This window comes from Haliotis rufescens, unplaced genomic scaffold (genome assembly GCF_023055435.1).
Source record: "Haliotis rufescens isolate VD_foot unplaced genomic scaffold, xgHalRufe1.0.p SCAF_16, whole genome shotgun sequence".
Classification (NCBI taxonomy): domain Eukaryota; kingdom Metazoa; phylum Mollusca; class Gastropoda; order Lepetellida; family Haliotidae; genus Haliotis; species Haliotis rufescens.
In genome coordinates this window covers 5385635-5404322 of record NW_025963846.1, presented here as the reverse complement: position 1 = coordinate 5404322, position 18688 = coordinate 5385635, and the positions used below count along the sequence as shown (strand labels likewise).

Here is an 18688-nt window from a genome sequence, read left to right as displayed (position 1 = left end):
GCGTTAAACAACACACAAACAAACAACTGTAGCCGGACAATCACATATCTGATTATAGAATTCATAGTGAGTGATTATCAACGCCCCATCAATCTTTCAGCTATTTGCGGCGACTGGTAAGAGTACTAAAACTAGACGTGTTCAACATGCTTGTTTGTATACAATCACGTGACCACCCCATGAGGCCAAATAGTCAAAACCCCAAAGTAATAGCGGATTAGAATTGGTCCACAAACACAAGCTTATTTGACGGTTGATTTGTTCGGGTGTTCAGGGTTGTTGACCTGATTGACTGGTATCATCTTGTCCCGACTATACCTTGGACATTGCTCACAATATCAATCACTTGTTTCCTTGGCGATTATTTACAGTCTCATTCAGCCGGCGTTAAACAACAAACAAATAGATAACCACATTAGTCGATTGTTCTTGAAATAAAGATTATATTAAAAATTAAATGTTCTCCATGAGTGCATTTTCCCGAGTCAATGGAGTTAACTGACTTTAAAAGTCCAGTTTCCACCCTTGCCGAACTAATTCCTGGGATCGATTGTAGCGCCACCAGTGGCTGTTACGAGTTATGTCCCTTATATGCCTCTCCTATGGACCAATCAGATTCAACCTCTCGTATCACTTGCATTTGTTTCAAACAAAAAGGCGGCGCCCAGACAAGACGATCTGATCGACAATCAAAATCAACATTGTGATAAAACGGGTCTTAGATCGCGAAGTGCATCAAATCATGTGAGCACCTTGATGAAAAACGTGAAAAGATTTAGAAAATATCTGTTGACAACGAGTTGGCAGTTCAATGTGGGAGAAAAGTCCACATTGCTAGCGTGCAGGTCGAAGATGTTCTTGTGAAAAATCTCACGAGGATGGGTATTGTGGGAGAGTGAGTGAGTGTACGCTGCTTTGAACGGTATTCCAGTTTTATTACGGAGAGTCAGCTTAATGTTTTGTTTGTTTGTTGTTTAACGCCGCACTCAGCAATATTCCAGCTATATGACGGCGGTCTGTAAAATATTCGAGTTTGGACCAGACAATCCATTGACTGACATCATGCGCATCTATCCACACAATTGGGATACGATGACATGCATCAACCAAGTCAGCCAGATTAATGTGGGAGGAAAGCCCGAAGTGATGCAGATCACAGACGTTAATCACTTTGGTGAAATCCACGAGCACCCGTATGGTGCCGACAAACCTAGAAACATAACTGGGTCGAAACGGGATTCGAACCCATGACCTCAGGTTTCTGGCGTGCCCAGGGACGCAACTCTGCACAGCAAATTGCGGTATATTAGACGGCTGGGCCACGTGTGTCCCCCACGGGTATATATGCTGGAACCGGGCCGGGGCGTATCTGTGACTCCCGAGCAACTGAGAGATGAAACGTTGTCTGTCATGCGGACCCTGAAACAGGTATATAAAATATATACAGCCCATGCAAGTCTAGATTTCTACAATTTTTTAAATGAAGACAGTCTGAAGTCTCTTTTTTATTATATTTTATAAAGTGAGTGAGTGAGTTGTGTTTAACGCCGCTTTTAACTGTATTCCAGATATAAATCACGGCGTGGCAGCGTAATGTGGGAGAAAAGCCTGCAGTGATGCAGGTCTCATACGTTTACCACTCCGGTGAAACCCACGGGTATGGTGCTGACAAACCTAGAAACATAATCGGGGCGAATCGGGATTCGAACCCACAACCATAGGTTTCTTGCGTGCCCAAGGGACGCAACTCTGCACAGCGAATTACGGCGCCTTAGACGACTGGGTCACCCGTGCCCCCCAAATATTTTATAAAGATAATGCAAGAATCGTTTTTCTGTGAAATATTTTCATTTCGGAGACTATAGATGTTAGTCTAGGAAGAAACGCTGCTCAGTGAATTCCGGCACCTCAGACCATTGGCTTTCCATGCACCCTTCCTTCGTGACCCTCCAGAAAGTTGTGAACCGTAACCCTGGCAACATTAATAAGCAGAGGTCAATGCGGGTAGCAAAGTAGAGACAGCAATAATCGTCATGTCGAAAACCCGAGTTCGATTCCCTTCATGGCTTTAACTTCGAACGCCGTAATATTGCTGTAAAATTGCCCCAGCATGCTAACGAGGGGATTGCCGGTGTATTCTAATGACACGTGCGTCGGTGTGTGTCACCACCATGGTGTTGTGGTTCTGCATTCTGATAACAAACTGATGGATAATCGATTCCTTCGTGTGGAGAGAGGAGGAACACTGTCGCGTTTTAACTCAACACACTTCTCACTAACTCCGGCGTCGTCAGGATGGTGATAATGTACAATTGATTAGAGGGTGTAATTGTTTCCAACAGTTATTTCTGCAAAGCAAACATTATGTTTATTTTTCAGACAACAGACGACTATTTGCACGTTCGTGTTTGCGAGTTGTCTTATGGAAAACTGTAGCGCATTAGTTAGCTGAACTATGGGATGCAATCCGGGCACCGTCACGTGACCTGCCAAGTATCTTGGCTGCGATCGACAGGCTGAGCACATGGCGGATTGTAGGTAGAATTTGTCTATTTTAGCTTCTTTATAATCGGAATTCTTGTGGACTGTCCACTTTCCTCTACTGCCATCTTATTATGTAATCCCTTGTTCACACGCTGCAATACAAAATGGGCATTAAGGATTTCCAGGAATTTTTAGAATCAGAGTGTTCCAGTGCCTGTGTCTCGGTCGACTTGCTAAAGATATCGAGAGGGTTCGTACCGAAAAGGCGTGGTCCCCGTTATGGCGGCTCAGGACGATTTTGTTTAGTCGTTGATGCTGAAAGTTGTTTGGACAGATTATACGGTGGCTTCTTCTCTGATTGGGTATGTGGGGGTCAGTGGAACCGGATGACAGCATTTCTCACAAGCTTGATTCAAGCATGTCACAACGCCAACATGGAGTTAGTCGTCTTCTTCGATGGTTGTCTTGAAAGTCAGAAACTACCCGAATGGTTGACACAACAACTTGCACAAAAGGAAAAGGTTCGCCTGGTCTTGCGGCACATTAACAACAAAGGCACGCCCCCTCCTAAAGTATGGTGGTCGCAGCCCGTCTTCCTCAGGGGTGCTTTGAAGATGGCCCTTCGCCATCTAGGAGTCGCTGTCGCGTGTTCTATGGACGATCATCACCAAGAGGTCATAGGCTTCTGCAGAGAACACAATCTTCAGGGCATCGTTGCTCAGGAGTCAGTGTACACCATCTTCGACCCACCACGCTACTTTTCTTCAAACAACCTCAAGCTCACGTACAAGGGCTCCCTGGAGACCAAAGAATACATCATGGACGAGATTGCAAAGTGTCTCAACCTCAACCCGAACCGATTCTGCATATTCGCTGCACTGCTGGGTAAGCTAAACTAATGTCGGCTACTAATATTTACCTCTGACCTTTTGTATTAATGCTATATGCACTGTGCCTGATTAACATGCTCTCCAGATTAATGTCATGACTGTCAAAGCTGGAAGTAGGAAATGGGTGATTGCGAACAGGCGCCCACGGTAAATGACACACATGCATCTTGTTCATTCCTCCAGCATCATTGATGTTTGCATTGCTCTGGGTTAGAATTGTGTCCTTGAGATTGCTGCATGCTGCATTCCAACTTTGAAAAACCCAAAGTGGTATGACAGAAAGAGAGCTGATGTTATCTTTTACACACTAGACATGAAGTTTCTCATTACTACCACTTTTGTGCTTCAAGAATATACTTACACACCGTTTTTGGACATAAAACTGAATTATTCCTATGAATTCTCTCTGACCACTGATTCTTGCTTATAGAGATGGGACACTGATAGTGTGAATGATGCACCCTGTAGAGAGATACTTGTAGGTAATACATGAATAGGTGATCACCTTATGAACTAAACTCATCAGATACATAACCCATCTGAAGTATCTTTCAGACTGTCCAAAAGACTTACTTGGCTGAAACTGTCTCTAAGCTTTGAGAGTTTTAGTGTCAATAATAAACATATATGAAATATTGTGAGCTAAGCTTATCTAAGATATTTTACAGGACTCGGCCTTTGGACTGGTGCCTAAAATCACAGGCTGTGTCCAGCGTCAAAGCCTGTAGTCTATGATCACATGTGTGAACAGTGACAATTACTTTTTGACATAGCTGTCAAAATTATAGGGCCCATGTCATAAAATAGACTCATACTTAAACGATGCAAGTACAGCCCAGAAACTTTAAATCAAGGCATTCCCTCCCTAAATCTAAGGTGTTTGAAACTATTAGAATTGTGACAGGCACCCAAGGTCATCCTCATTGTGGAGCTCTGATTAATTGACCCCCACAGAACACTGATTAATTGGCCCCCACAGAACACTGATTAATTTGCGTGGCCATTTCGTCATTGTTTGTTTTTCCTGCTCCAGTGGCTGTATGTCATGTGTGTCTGTGATTAATATTAAAAGGGTGATTGTGGTTGCCCGAAATCTGAAGAACTTAAATATATGCTACAGGAACATTTTGCAACTTTAGCCACTAGTCAAAGCCAAAGCCTATAGTAAAATTCTGTTTCCTTGTCATAACCCTAATGTTAAACAGAATGTAGGGGATCCATAGCTACATATGCGATTTAAGTCTGATTATCCAACTTGGCCCAGTGGAGATTACAGGGTAGAATTGCTCTGTCCTAATTAAGGTCAGCTAAAATGGATCATTTGTCCAGCCTCGGTGACCTGACCAATTACCTATCATTATACTCCAGTGATGTGGATCGATGCTCATGCTTTCAGTCACTGGTTTGCCAGGTCCAGTCATTATAATTTACGGGCAGCAGTGGCATACAGGTAGAATATTGCTGCTGATATGGTTATACAGTTAGTAGTAACTATGTAATCAGTATTGTAGTAACTATGTAATCAGTATTGTGGCTGTACAGCATTTTCAGTGATTGGCTTAATGAATGACACTGGACCCAAATAATTCTTGTTGACCAGACATGAGAATTTTCCTCGGATTCTGCTGAAGACGCCGGGGTTTTGATTCCCGATTCCCGACATGAGTACAATGTGTGAAGCCAATTTCTAGTGTCCCCTGCCGTGATATTGCTGGAATATTGCTAAAAGCGGCTTAAAACCATACTCACTCACTCACTCACTCACTCACTCACTCAGCGTCAACCGCTGAAGCACCTGGGTTATGATCCTTTGACTGAAGACTTTCAATAAACTTGAATATTGTGTGGTAAACGTCTACATCTTGCATCACTTATGGTTTTCCTCCCATGACATACTACTCAAAAGAAGTTAAGGACCACCCTATTCTTTCATATTACAATAGTTAATGTCATGCCATCACTATTGTAATATGAAAGAATTGAGTGGTCCATGTGTAGTATATTACAATTGCAAAACTGATCACATGTAACACGCTCATTCTGGAATCTCTATCATCGAGTGTTGAGGATCTAATTATTAACACTATATCAGTCGATGTCCTGATATGCACTACATTGATGGCAGATGGAGCTTATGATAACTGATATTGATTATGAGCTGGGCTACATCTATAGATAGTTTCCATCCCAGTAGAGCGACATGATTGCAGAGGACATCCTAAGTACATTGCCATACGTGAAGGAAGCCAAGACAAGCATCGTTAGTGCTTGTACAATGTGATCTGGGGATGTACACGTATTAGATATAATATGTCTTGAGGTCGTTGTTGAGGTTTGTTCAAATTATGTAACTTGAAGATTGCCGGGGCCACCAGACTTCAACAGAACAAACCTGAAAATGCTACTCACTTCAGTGTTTGAAATTGGGCACATAAGGACAGAAGTCTTTATAATATCAGTAATGTAATAAGTTACAATTTGAGGGGTCTCTAGATCCATGACGAAATCTGTAGGTGATGAGAACTCGAGTGTCGATAAAAATAGGACTGACTAATGGGTTTCACCATTTTGTTGAATCTTATGAAGCCATGTTTTAGTGAATGTGCTAATGTCTCTTTCAAGCAAGTAAACAGATGGATTATGTAATCAAATTGATATGTTTACTTTTATTTATCATGTTTATGAGTCTATTTCAGACTAGCCCTGTGACAATTCCTAATAGAATTGGTGCCCAGCAACTCATGCTTGTTGTAAGGCGGCTCACTGGATTGGGTAGTCATTAGGGCGGGCTATCGATATAAATCTTAGAGATCAATCATTGTGAACTAAATAACGATAATTATCGATAAATATCAGAAGTATCACCAAATATGTAAAAAGCTCAGACAAAAAAACATATTTCACGTCACAGGTATGTGGTGACACATTTATGCATGGATTACTTTGGTGGCATTTAAGATATAAATCAGTTGCTTGCCGTCTTTCGGCAATTGTCAAAAACATGTCTGCTTCGGTAAAAAACTTTTTTTTTTATTTCATCACAATAGTTTGTGTAAGATATTATCGATGACACAATTTTCATATCAATAATTGTTAATATTTCTTCCTATTGACGATAATTCTGATTATCAATCGTTTTAGCCATCCCTAGTAGTCATGACAGGTAACTTGGATCATTGTAAGGGGCGGTCAGGTAGCCTAGTAGTTAAAAGCGTTCGCTAGTCACGCCGAAAACCCGGGTTCGATTCCCGACATTAGTAAAATGTAGAAGCCCATTTCCGGTGTCCCCCGCTGTGATATTGCTGGAATATTGCTAAATATTACAGTGCATGAACTAGTATTCTATAAAAGTGCGATGCCTACTGTGTGTGTATGGAGCTCTGGGTAATGTTGCCAAATGGCGACGCCCTAGCAATGGGCATATGTTCTATATCGTTGGGTTATCAGCTGTTCTGTAGTTATGGATCTGAGTTTTCAGAAATGGATGAATCAGACTTAGAACTTGATGAATAAAATTTTCAATGAGTTAAAGTAACTAAGTTGACAATCCACCAGTTTATTTTCTGAGAACTAACATTAAACGGTACTATTCTTACGTTTACCCTTTTGTAACTTGTGTTCGTTTGTCTAGAAACTTCTAGATTGGCAACATTTGGCAACTTTGCAAAGTTGTCAGTCCGGTTGACTGACTGAAATTTGGGGGAATTTTATGCACTGATATTATTCTTGTACTATCGGCATGACTATCATCTACATTTACAAGCTGCATCCATGGGCCGTCCTCCCACAACATGCCGTGATATATAGGAAATCCAATCTGATTACATCACTGTTTCCGTCGCTTCGGTAACGATGGGATTACGCTGCTGTGAGCTAGAGAACCAAGTCTCTTGCTGACCAGACTCATCTGTGTATGATAATACATGTTTATTTACATCGATACAGACGAGAATGATCAAATTGATATTGCAGTAATGAAGGCCTCACTGGTAACTGTGTTGCAATGCTCCCGATTGCCATGGGCCTTGTTGCAATGCTTCTGATTGCCATGGGGGCCTTGTCGTGGCCACTCTGTGTGACGCAATACTTCTGATGTGACGTTATGTCCTAAACCAGCAAGTGTCTGTTAGGGATTTATGTAGAATTCCAAACCAAATGCCTCTTGCAAGCAGAGCAGGGAAAACACAATTATTTTTCTTATATTCAGAAGTAGTCTATGATTGTATTCAATCAAATAATGTAAGCTTTGTATAAAAGCCATTTCCCATTTATTGATTCTGTAATTGGCAAAATACAAGTCCCTTATGCAAAGCTATTAGATTATTTATTAGGAATTGACACTAGCCAGCTAGTCCAAGTTTATTTTCTATAATGTTAAGGGTATCCTGGGGGGGATCCTGGTTCGCCCCGATGATGTTTCTAAGTTTGTTGGCACCATACCCATGCTTGTGGGTTTCACCAAAGTGGTAAACATCTGAGACCTGCATCACTTCAGGCTTTCCTCCTACATTAAGCTGACATGCCATGATATAACTGGAATAATGTTGAAGTGGTGTTAAGCCTAACTCACTCGCTCAACTTTTAAGTAGCAGGGTTTTACGCGACGCACATATGTGCGTCCAGTTCTCACAAATGTAGAGAATGGCAGAAAAAAAATACTGCGCCCCGAAGGATGCACAGTAATAGTCATTGTACCTACTGTTCATCAAAACAGTGATGGGTGTCTGTTATTTCATCCAATAACCTCTGTCCACATTGATTCATTCCAGGATCTAAAGTAATTTAAATTATCAATATTTACAGTATATTACACCCTGTCATTACTTTACAGGACTACCAAACTGCCTGCAACATGTGCAAAGACCCCTAAAATTAAATATTGGTTTTTGGGGATCAGTTGGTCAGGCTCGCTGACTTAGTTGATGCATGTCATTGTATGTCCCAATTGCGTGAATCGATGCTCATGATGTCAATCACTGGATTGTCTGGTTCGGACTTGATTATTGACAGACCGTCGTCATGTAGCTGGAATATTGCTAAGTGAGGTGTTAAATGACAAACAAACAAAAAATATTGGTTTTGTAAGTCAAGGTACAACCTGAAGTAGTATATTTATCAGAGCTCCAGATAAGCTGCGTATCTGCGTAAAATACGCTGCAGAAATATGCAGTAAAATAAAATCCAAGCGTATCAAATATTACAGAACATTACAGATTCGCTACAAAAATAAAACTTGTGCGTATCATCAAAATATTGTGAAGTAACCCTGTGTATTCGATTAGCAAATCAGCAACTTATTTTGAAATTAAAACCGGACATTCAGTCAACCTTGCCAAACTCCACGATGACAGTTACATCATGATCATTTGCCATCACACTTTCTTGTGGAAGTATCGTGGTATTTTTGAGTCCTATAAAGCTCTCGAACCCACACAACACCAGTTTGCAGGGACTAGATGAATAGTGTTTTTAAATATTTAACTTAAATACCCACATGTGTAAAAACTAGTGGGTAACAGAAATTTGAATACCCAGATAGAATTACTGATACCCAATGATTTCAAAATGCAAGGGTAAAATACCTACAACCCAAAAGCTTATCTGGAGCTCTGTTTATATAGTCTGCAAATGTTGTGTATTTGTGATATATACAATTACAAAAACAGTGTGGTAGGCACATAGTCTCATTAGCTATCGTATCACTAGATTGGTTTCAGTTTTGTTAGGAAACAAGTTGAGCCTTTAGATACACATGTACGTAGGTCCTGGTAGCTATCTTTGTATGGATCTGTTTGAGATCAGATACTTTTGACTGTGACCAACCCGATTGAAAACTGAAAATAAGGGCACAATAAAATAATTAGATTTTCATCCAAATTTTTTTTAAATTGAGGCGAGAGGGCATTTTTATTTTTATATACTCTCAAACGCCAGTGTTTTGAACTTGGAGCGGCCAAATCCCCGGTTATGTCGAACTATGTCTGGTCCTGGCAAACTTTTACTGTATGCAACCTAAGTAGATGTGTCAAATTCCTGGTTGTCTCCATCTCAATTTATCATGTTTATAGCCCCAAGAGCTGTATATAAGTTTTAACTTATCCTGATAAGTCAAACTCAATTTTTCAAAAAGCACAACTCTGCAAAAATTAGAGTTTGTTTCATATGAATAAAATGCATATGGATGCATAAAGGAAGATATGACATGCTTCTGTTATTATTTCTTTGTACATGTTATGTAAATAACATTTATATAATATGTGGTACCTGTTTGGTGCGTAGCTCAGGTGGTAATAAGGTTGAGTCAGATTAGTCGAACCCTGGATAGGTCAGACTCTTTTGTGAAACCAACTATTCAAGGCATCTGGACATTTAATGTTGCTTGGTGAGATTTACATGATGGGTAGGACTAGTTTAAGGTGTGGTTCATGAAGTTAACATGGTGTAGTGGGGAACAGTGCGAATTGTCTTGCCTGTAGGTACTTGGAGATTACAAGTCTATGTTGGGTAAGAAACCTAAAGATCCGGGTAGAGAATAGGTCTTCAGCAACCCATGCTTGTCATAAGAGGCGCTATGCTTGTCAGAAGAGGTGTCCTACGGGTCTTGTGCCACAAACACATCTTAGCGCTAAGTCAGTCGTAACTACCTTTCTTAACACTGACTTGCGACTGTTGTAGTGCTGAAATCGTTTTGTGGAATGGAACCCTTGTCTAGAGATTTTGTCAGGCAGGTATATATCTTGTTTGATAGGCATTACTTAGAAGTTGGCAGATGACAAGATAGACACAATTTTATGGATAACAACTTCTTTAATATAGGTATATATCTGTGTTGTGTTTAACAATAAGCAAGTAAAAGCTTATCACAGAAACAGATTGGGTAGTTAAGATGACATGTTTGACGTGGTGGTCATTGTGGATCGTTTGTTCATGCTCTTGTCCAAGGTTTGTTTATGCTCGGGTCCAAGGTTTGTTTGGCCAAGACTGGAAACCTTTTGGTTGCCACGATGTGGCCAGAATAGTGATGGCTGATGTTACAATATTCACTCACTAACACACTCCAAATAAGCATGATAAGCCCCATAGCCCTAGCCCTCACTACCCCTTCCATGAAGCCCAGTACAGGCATGTATCCTGTGTGTACATCCTATGTACATCCTATGTATTTCTACAGATATATCCTGTATGTACATCCTATGTATTTCTACAGATATATCCTGAATGTACATCCTATGTACATCCTATGTATTTCTACAGATATATCCTGTGTGTACATCCTATGTATTTCTACAGATATATCCTGTATGTACATCCTATGTACATCCTATGTATTTCTACAGATATATCCTGTATGTACATCCTATGTATTTCTACAGGAATGTATCCTGTATGTACATCCTATGTATTTCTACAGATATATCCTGTATGTACATCCGATGTATTTCTACAGATATATCCTGTATGTACATCCTATGTATTTCTACAGATATATCCTGTATGTACATCCTATGTATTTCTACAGATATATCCTGTATGTACATCCTATGTATTTCTACAGATATATCCTGAATGTACATCCTATGTATTTCTACAGATATATCCTGAATGTACATCCTATGTATTTCTACAGATATATCCTGTATGTACATCCGATGTATTTCTACAGATATATCCTGTGTGTACATCCTATGTATTTCTACAGATATGTCCTGTGTGTACATCCTATGTATTTCTACAGATATGTCCTGTGTGTACATTCGATGTATTTCTACAGATATAGGGGGCGGTCGGGTAGCCTAGTGGTTAAAGCGTTCGCTCGTCACGCAGAAGACCCGGGTTCGATTCCCGACATGGGTACAATGTGTGAAGCCCATTTCTGGTGTCCCCCGCCATGATATTGCTGGAATATTGCTAAAAGCGGCGTAAAACCATACTCACTCACTCACTCTACAGATATAGCCTCTATGTATGGGACCGCCTCTGTGGTCTAATGGCAGAGCATCTGCCCGAAGAGCGGAAGGTCCGGGGTTCGATCCCCGGCTGCGTCATACCAAAAGACGTTAAAAGATGTTACTTGTTGTCACCCTGTCTGGCGCTGGGCATTGAGGGGCTAAAACAAGGACTGGTCGTCACGGAGTCAGTATACTGTGTCTGAGTGGGGTATTCATGTTAAACTGCGGCATGGTATCTCAGTGAGCTAGCACTATAATCGGCATCAGTCGGGACTAGTACAAGCAGCCACACGCACGTCGCTATATAAGTGCAATAATCTTGGACGCGACGTTAAACCCAATTACACCTTACCTCTATGCATGTCGTGTATTTCTACAGATATATCCTGTATGTACATCATGTGTATAACTTGATGTGATAGTAGTTTGTTTGGACCAGTCTTCTACGGCGCCACAATTCGCTGTGTAGAACTGCTTACTTTGGGCATACCAGAAACCTATAAGTGTGGCTTTGAATTCCGATTTGCCCCTGATTTTGTTTGTCAGCACAATACCCGTGCTCGTGGGTTTCACCAAAGTGGTAAACATCTGGGACCTGCATCACTTTGGGCTTTCCTCCCACTTTAAACTGACATGCGGTGATATAACTGGAATGCTGTTAAAAGCGGTATGAGGCTCACCTCTCAAAACCTCATTCACTACAGTGGTTTGTAGAGACTTCGTACCTTGTGGATTTTTGTATATTACAATTTCGAAACCATATCATGAACTAATGTTATGATCCCTGAAACATTTATGAGACAGAAAAGTCCTAACATATGAGGACACCCCTTGAAAAGCCTGAAATTCTACTCGTCCTTGGGACATCTTTAACAATGTTAAGTTAAGCATGAAAGTCAGGGTCCTTGACTGGTGTTATATTGAATCCCTGTATTTTTGTGATCATATTAAATGTAATATGGACCCGTGAAGATCCGGGGTAGAATAGATCTTCAGCAACCCATGCTTGCCATAAGAGGCGACTAATGGAATCTGGTGGTCAGGCTCGCTGACTTGGTTGATGCATGTCATTGTATCTCAATTGCGTGGATCGATGCTCATGATGTAAATCGCTGGATTGTCTGGTCCAGACCGCCGTCATAGCTGGAATATTGCTGAGTGTGGCGTTAAACATCAAACAAACAATCTGATATGCCAGTGAGATCATAGTCAAATGTGTCAAAATGTAAATGTAACTTCTTTAATTTGTTTTTTCTGTTGAAACAAATATGAAAAATGGCCACTAACGATGAATTCTTGGTAGACAAAAAAACCCACTTTGATGCATAAAATTATGGAAAATCTATCCACCAGCTTTCGTTTCATATGCAGATGAAATGATGGAATTGTTTTGCGTGTTCAGGTTGAGAAAGGAAGTGTAGAACAACATATCAGGTACTGGTAACATCTTGTGTATGTTTGTGATGACGGTAACCGAAAGTAACAGTACAAACACAATGCGAACTCCAGGCTTCTCCGTGACATCGCCAGCCTCGGAACAGCTTCGGCACGTGGTTGTACCAACTAATTTATCTCAGATTCCAGGTTGCGTAACATGATAAATTCTCAGGGTTATTGCTTCCAAACTGAAGATTTTCCGAATGAAAAGTGTTTCTACTTTGCTTTCCCCTGGGTTCATCTTTGTCTGAAAGACAGTTTTAACATGTGTTTAACTTAAATGTACACAGCAAGGTCCTAAACCCAAATACCAAAGGTGAAGGTTACGATGCATTGACCTAGTGCTCATTACTGGCGAGCCTACCCTTGCAATGCTCACACTGTATCTGCAACAATGAAAGCTGGGAGAGCAGGGGAGCTGCAGCATTCCTGTCTGGGCCGTCTGGCAACTGTAGCTGAGACAAACACTGCAGGATCGGGTAGATGGAGATCTGTGGTTAGGTAGAGAGCCGCAACACTCTATTGAGCTTAGGAGCCACACCCCAGGGATGAGGAGCCATACTACAGGGATGGGGAGCCACAATATAGGGATGGGGAGCCACAATATAGGGATGGGGAGCCACAATATAGGGATGGGGAGCCACAACATAGGGATGGGGAGCCACACTACAGGGATTGGCAGCCACACTACAGGGATGGGCAGCCACACTACAGGGATTGGCAGCCACACTTTAGGGATGGGCAGCCACACTACAGGGATGGGCAGCCACACTACAGGGATGGGAAGCCACACTACAGGGATGTTGAGCCACACTGAAGGGATGTTGAGCCTCACTAAAGGGATGGGAAGCCACAACATAGGGATGGGGAGCCACACTACAGGGATTGGCAGCCACACTACAGGGATGGGCAGCCACACTACAGGGATTGGCAGCCACACTTTAGGGATGGGCAGCCACACTACAGGGATGGGCAGCCACACTACAGGGATGGGAAGCCACACTACAGGGATGGGGAGCCACACTACAGGGATGGGGAGCCACACTACAGGGATGGGAAGCCACAATATAGGGATGGGAAGCCACACTATAGGGATGGGCAGCCACACTACAGGGATGGGCAGCCACACTACAGGGATGGGAAGCCACAATATAGGGATGGGAAGCCACACTATAGGGATGGGCAGCCACACTACAGGGATGGGCAGCCACACTGAAGGGATGTTGAGCCACACTGAAGGGATGTTGAGCCACACTAAAGGGATGGGGAACCACACTACAGGGATGGGAAGCCACACCACAGGGATGGGGAGCCATACTATAGGGATGGGGAGCCATACTATAGGGATGGGGAGCCACACTATAGGGATGGGGAGCCACAACATAGGGATGGGCAGCCACACTACAGGGATGGGGAGCCACTATAAAGGGATGGGCAGCCACACTACAGGGATGGGGAGCCACACTACAGGGATGGGCAGCCACACTACAGGGATGGGGAGCCACACTACAGGGATGGGGAGCCACACTACAGGGATGGGGAGCCACACTACAGGGATGGGCAGCCACACTACAGGGATGGGCAGCCACACTACAGGGATGGGAAGCCACAATATAGGGATGGGCAGCCACACTATAGGGATGGGGAGCCACACTACAGGGATGGGCAGCCACACTACAGGGATGGGGAGCCACACTACAGGGATGGGGAGCCACACTACAGGGATGGGCAGCCACACTACAGGGATGGGGAGCCACAATATTGGCATTGGGAGCCACACTACAGGGATGGGGAGCCACACTACAGGGATGGGCAGCCACACTACAGGGATGGGGAGCCACACTACAGGGATGGGGAGCCACACTACAGGGATGGGGAGCCACAATATTGGCATTGGGAGCCACACTACAGGGATGGGGAGCCACACTACAGGGATGGGCAGCCACACTTCAGGGATGGGCAGCCACACTACAGGGATGGGGAGCCACACTACAGGGATGGGGAGCCACACTACAGGGATGGGGAGCCACACTACAGGGATGGGGAGCCACAATATTGGCATTGGGAGCCACACTACAGGGATGGGGAGCCACACTACAGGGATGGGCAGCCACACTACAGGGATGGGCAGCCACACTACAGGGATGGGGAGCCACAATATTGGCATTGGGAGCCACACTACAGGGATGGGCAGCCACACTATAAGGATGGGGAGTCCTTTGCAGGATTAGGTATTACTATTAGAAATCTAGTGATATGGTCGGGATCTCAATGATTGAGAGATCAAAGGTGGGAGAGATAATGCAGTAGCAGTGTGGAGCCACGCTGGAAGAGTGGGAGGCAGTGAGATCACACTGAGGGGAAATGTAGTGTTGCAGTCTTACAGATAAAGAGATTGCACTAATGGAGGTGACAAGATTGAGTTGATGGCAGATTTCATTGATAGGAGTTAGTGGTGAAGGAGCAGCATTCCCACAGATTGTCCTTCATTTGGCAGAGGCAGAAGAAATGGTTCACTGGTGATGCAATACTAGTGGGTGCTGTATGTATGTGCAGCGTGTGTGCGCTGGCAGGTAATGCTCTGCCTGACACAGGACTGTCCTGGGAGGTGAGCAGCTACTTGCTGGAGAATGTGTAACCTGATCCTGTCACTTCAGGTTGGAGATAGATGTGCCCCAACTACCTTACCTCTCTGGGCCTCAGGAGGCTAGCTTTGTGTCCCTCCCCACCCACAACACACTAGACTGGATCTATGCTGACAACACTGCAAGTCTCTTGATTGATTAGAAGTTGTGGCTGAAATAGCTGAAATTCCTTGATACTACTGGGGAGGTAATCTGTCTTTTCATAGTACAAGGTAGACTAAAATCTAGTCTCTGAAATGAACATATCGTACATAAAAAAAACAGTTGTTCAGTTATCTTAATAAAAATATAATAAAAAGGAGCCCAGTGACTCTCTTCATTTTCAGATACTGCATTGATCTAGACTTGCCAAACATTATAGACTTGCATGGGCTGTATTTGATATATATTTGTATCAGGGTCTGTAAGACAGACTAAGTACAAGGGTACATGTCCTTTACACATGTTTGGTGATTCAACCTCACACAATGGGTGGAAGTCAACAGTACATGGGTCCCTCTACCATCCACTACGCCAGCGTGCACCGTCCATCACGCCGGCGTGCACCGTCCACCACACCATCACACCAGTGTGCAACATCCACTACACCAGTGTGCACCGTCCACGCCAGCGTGCACCATCCACCACGCCAGCGTGCACCGTCCACCACACCATCACACCAGTGTGCAACATCCACTACACCAGTGTGCAACATCCACCATCCACCACACCAGTGTGCAACATCCACCATCCACCACACCAGTTTGCAACATACATCACCCCAGCATGCACCATCGACCACACCAGTGTGCACTGTCCATTAGCCATCATGCACCATCCACCACGCCAGTGTGTACCATTCACCACACCACCACACCACCACACCAACATGCAACATCCATCACACCAGCATGCACCGTCCACCACACCACCACACCAGTGCGTACCATCCACCACACCAGTGTGTACCATCCATCACAGCAGTGGGCAGCTTCAGGGATTTACCTTGAACCGCTCAGAGGCCAATATTCTGCCACTAGTCTGGCTTGTAGTTGTAGTTATGGTCAAAGATTTCACGCAATTGGATACAGTATTTGACAAAGTAACACTGTTATCAATTGTCCAGTATGGCTGCCATACTACAGCACCAGCAGTCATGACCCTACTGTCAAATGTATACTACTCAAAAGAAGTTAAAGAACACCCAAATAAGTTATCAAAATCACTCAAAAAATAAATCGTGGCCACAGGAACAACACTGATTGGGAAAGATAAGTATTTAATCATGACATTTCATTGACGAAAGAAACGCTGGCATACAGCTGACCAGAGCAAATCAATATGCATTGCATGTACCCTATAAATCAAAAGTCACACACTACAGTTCAGGATAATCCTGTTCCTTCAATATCGGGTAGGCCCACCCCTGGAAGCAATACAGTTCTGACATCTTCTACGCATAGATCGAACAAGCTGCCGCAGTGTTGTCTGTGGAATTGCTTGCTATTCCTGATGAAGAAATCCTAACAGTTGCTGGAGATTAACAGGAGTTGGGTGGTTAGCTTGAACGGCTCTTCCCAAGGCATCCCAAAGATGTTCAATGGGCGCCAGATCTGGCGAATAAGCAGGCCATTGCATAACGGTAATCTGCCTTTGTCTGTGATAGTCAGTGATAATCCGAGCGCGATGGGGTCTTGCATTGTCGTCCTGAAGGATAGCACCTTGACCAATCTGACGAAGTGTGGGCAATACCAGGGGTTCAAGAATCTCATCACGGTACCTGGCAGCATTCAGATTCCCGACAATATGGTACAGAGGAGTCCTATGATTCCAACTGAATCCTTCCCATACCATCACTGATCCCCCACCAAAAGCGACACGTTCACGTACTGTGGCATCAGTGAATCTCTCTCCAGTACGACGCCACACCCGTATTCTTCCATCATTGAGCTGCAAACAGAATCGCGACTCGTCTGTAAACAGTACACGAGACCATTGCTGTCTGTTCCAACGCACATGTTGTCGACACCAAGCCAGACGTGCTGTTCTGTGAACTGGACGTAAAGGTGGTCTCACTGCTTGTCGTCGACTTCTCAAGTGCGCAGCTCGTAAACGGTTTCGCACCGACTGATCACTAACGACAGTGTTATTGACAGCCCTTAACTGTAACCTGAGGTTGTTTGCTGTTGATGTACGCTGCCTGAGTGCTTGGAGAACCAGGTATCGGTCATCACGTTGTGAGGTACACCTTGGCCGTCCAGAACGATGTCGCTCTTGCACTCCGCCAGTGGCAGCAAAACGATGCCAAAGGTGTGAATGACAGAGGGAGACACCTGCAATCTTCTGCCCACTTCAGGTAAAGAAAGGCAATCCTGGAGCCAACCAATAGCTCGTCCTCTATCAACATCAGTCAGATGTCGTCTCTGTGGCATGGTTTTGGAAAGTGTGATAACACGATCATCATCATCGCCTTCTTAAAGGGAAAGCATGCACGTGCACCATGAACATCACCACTTTCATATGCTGAGCATGAAAATTGTGTTGGTTGTTGCTAAGGACAGGTGCAGCGTTGTGTTTGGGCGACAATATTCCTGTGTTTTGCTCATGTTTTCAATTCATTTGCATGACTACCAGAAGTGTTTCCAGAAAGTGTCAGGAGGATAAGCAATACCCCAGACGTGGTGCAACATGTTGCCAAACATTAGATGATAGTAATGTTATAACACATAATGCCATGACCAATTTGCTAAATCGTGTATTATATATCTGGTGTTCTTTAACTTCTTTTGAGTAGTATATATAATTTTGGCTGTGCCCAAGTGGAACACCTCCAGGACCCTAGTATGCAGGGTTAGACATGGCCACTGGTCCGTTAATCTGAGACTATTGCAAATACAGAGGGAATGATTGTTTTCTACTTTGCATATACCACATGTCCAAAATGAGTTCTGGACAAGTTGGATATGACCAATAGTGTCTACCCTTGAGTGTGTACTGTTTGGAGAACCCCAGATATCCTTTGAACATCCTTATCCGATTTCTGTACACTTTTTTTTAGAGTAAATGTTCAGTTGCAGGAACTGGCAGGAATACTTACTAAACATTCATTTGATTTACATAATTTGCAGCATCATTGGTCAGTCTATTGCCAAGTATAATCTGTGGTCACTGTAGGGTAATTTGTTCTGTCCCCATTCCTATGAAATGTTCCATTGTGTTCATCAGCATATGGTGGGACATTTGGACCAGGTTAAGATCCCCCTTGGGCATACAGTAGGTAATTATCAGTTCTAGTGTTGCATTA

The 18688-nt window shown here is 43.4% G+C and overlaps 1 protein-coding gene across 4 annotated transcripts in view; it reads left to right on the top strand.

Moving 5' to 3' along the window:
* Nucleotides 1-2460: 2460 nt before the first annotated feature.
* Nucleotides 2461-18688, top strand: part of LOC124144227 (constitutive coactivator of PPAR-gamma-like protein 1) — a 45657-nt gene continuing 29429 nt past the window's right edge. For 3 of the 4 annotated variants that reach the window (XM_046513526.2, XM_046513527.2, XM_046513525.2), the window contains exon 1: nucleotides 2462-3369. In XM_046513526.2, coding sequence (XP_046369482.1) covers nucleotides 2649-3369 — 721 coding nt within the window. In that variant the 5' untranslated portion in view covers nucleotides 2462-2648. Of the gene's footprint in view, nucleotides 3370-18688 lie in introns of all 4 variants that reach the window. The other variant, XM_046513529.2, reaches the window with a different exon arrangement.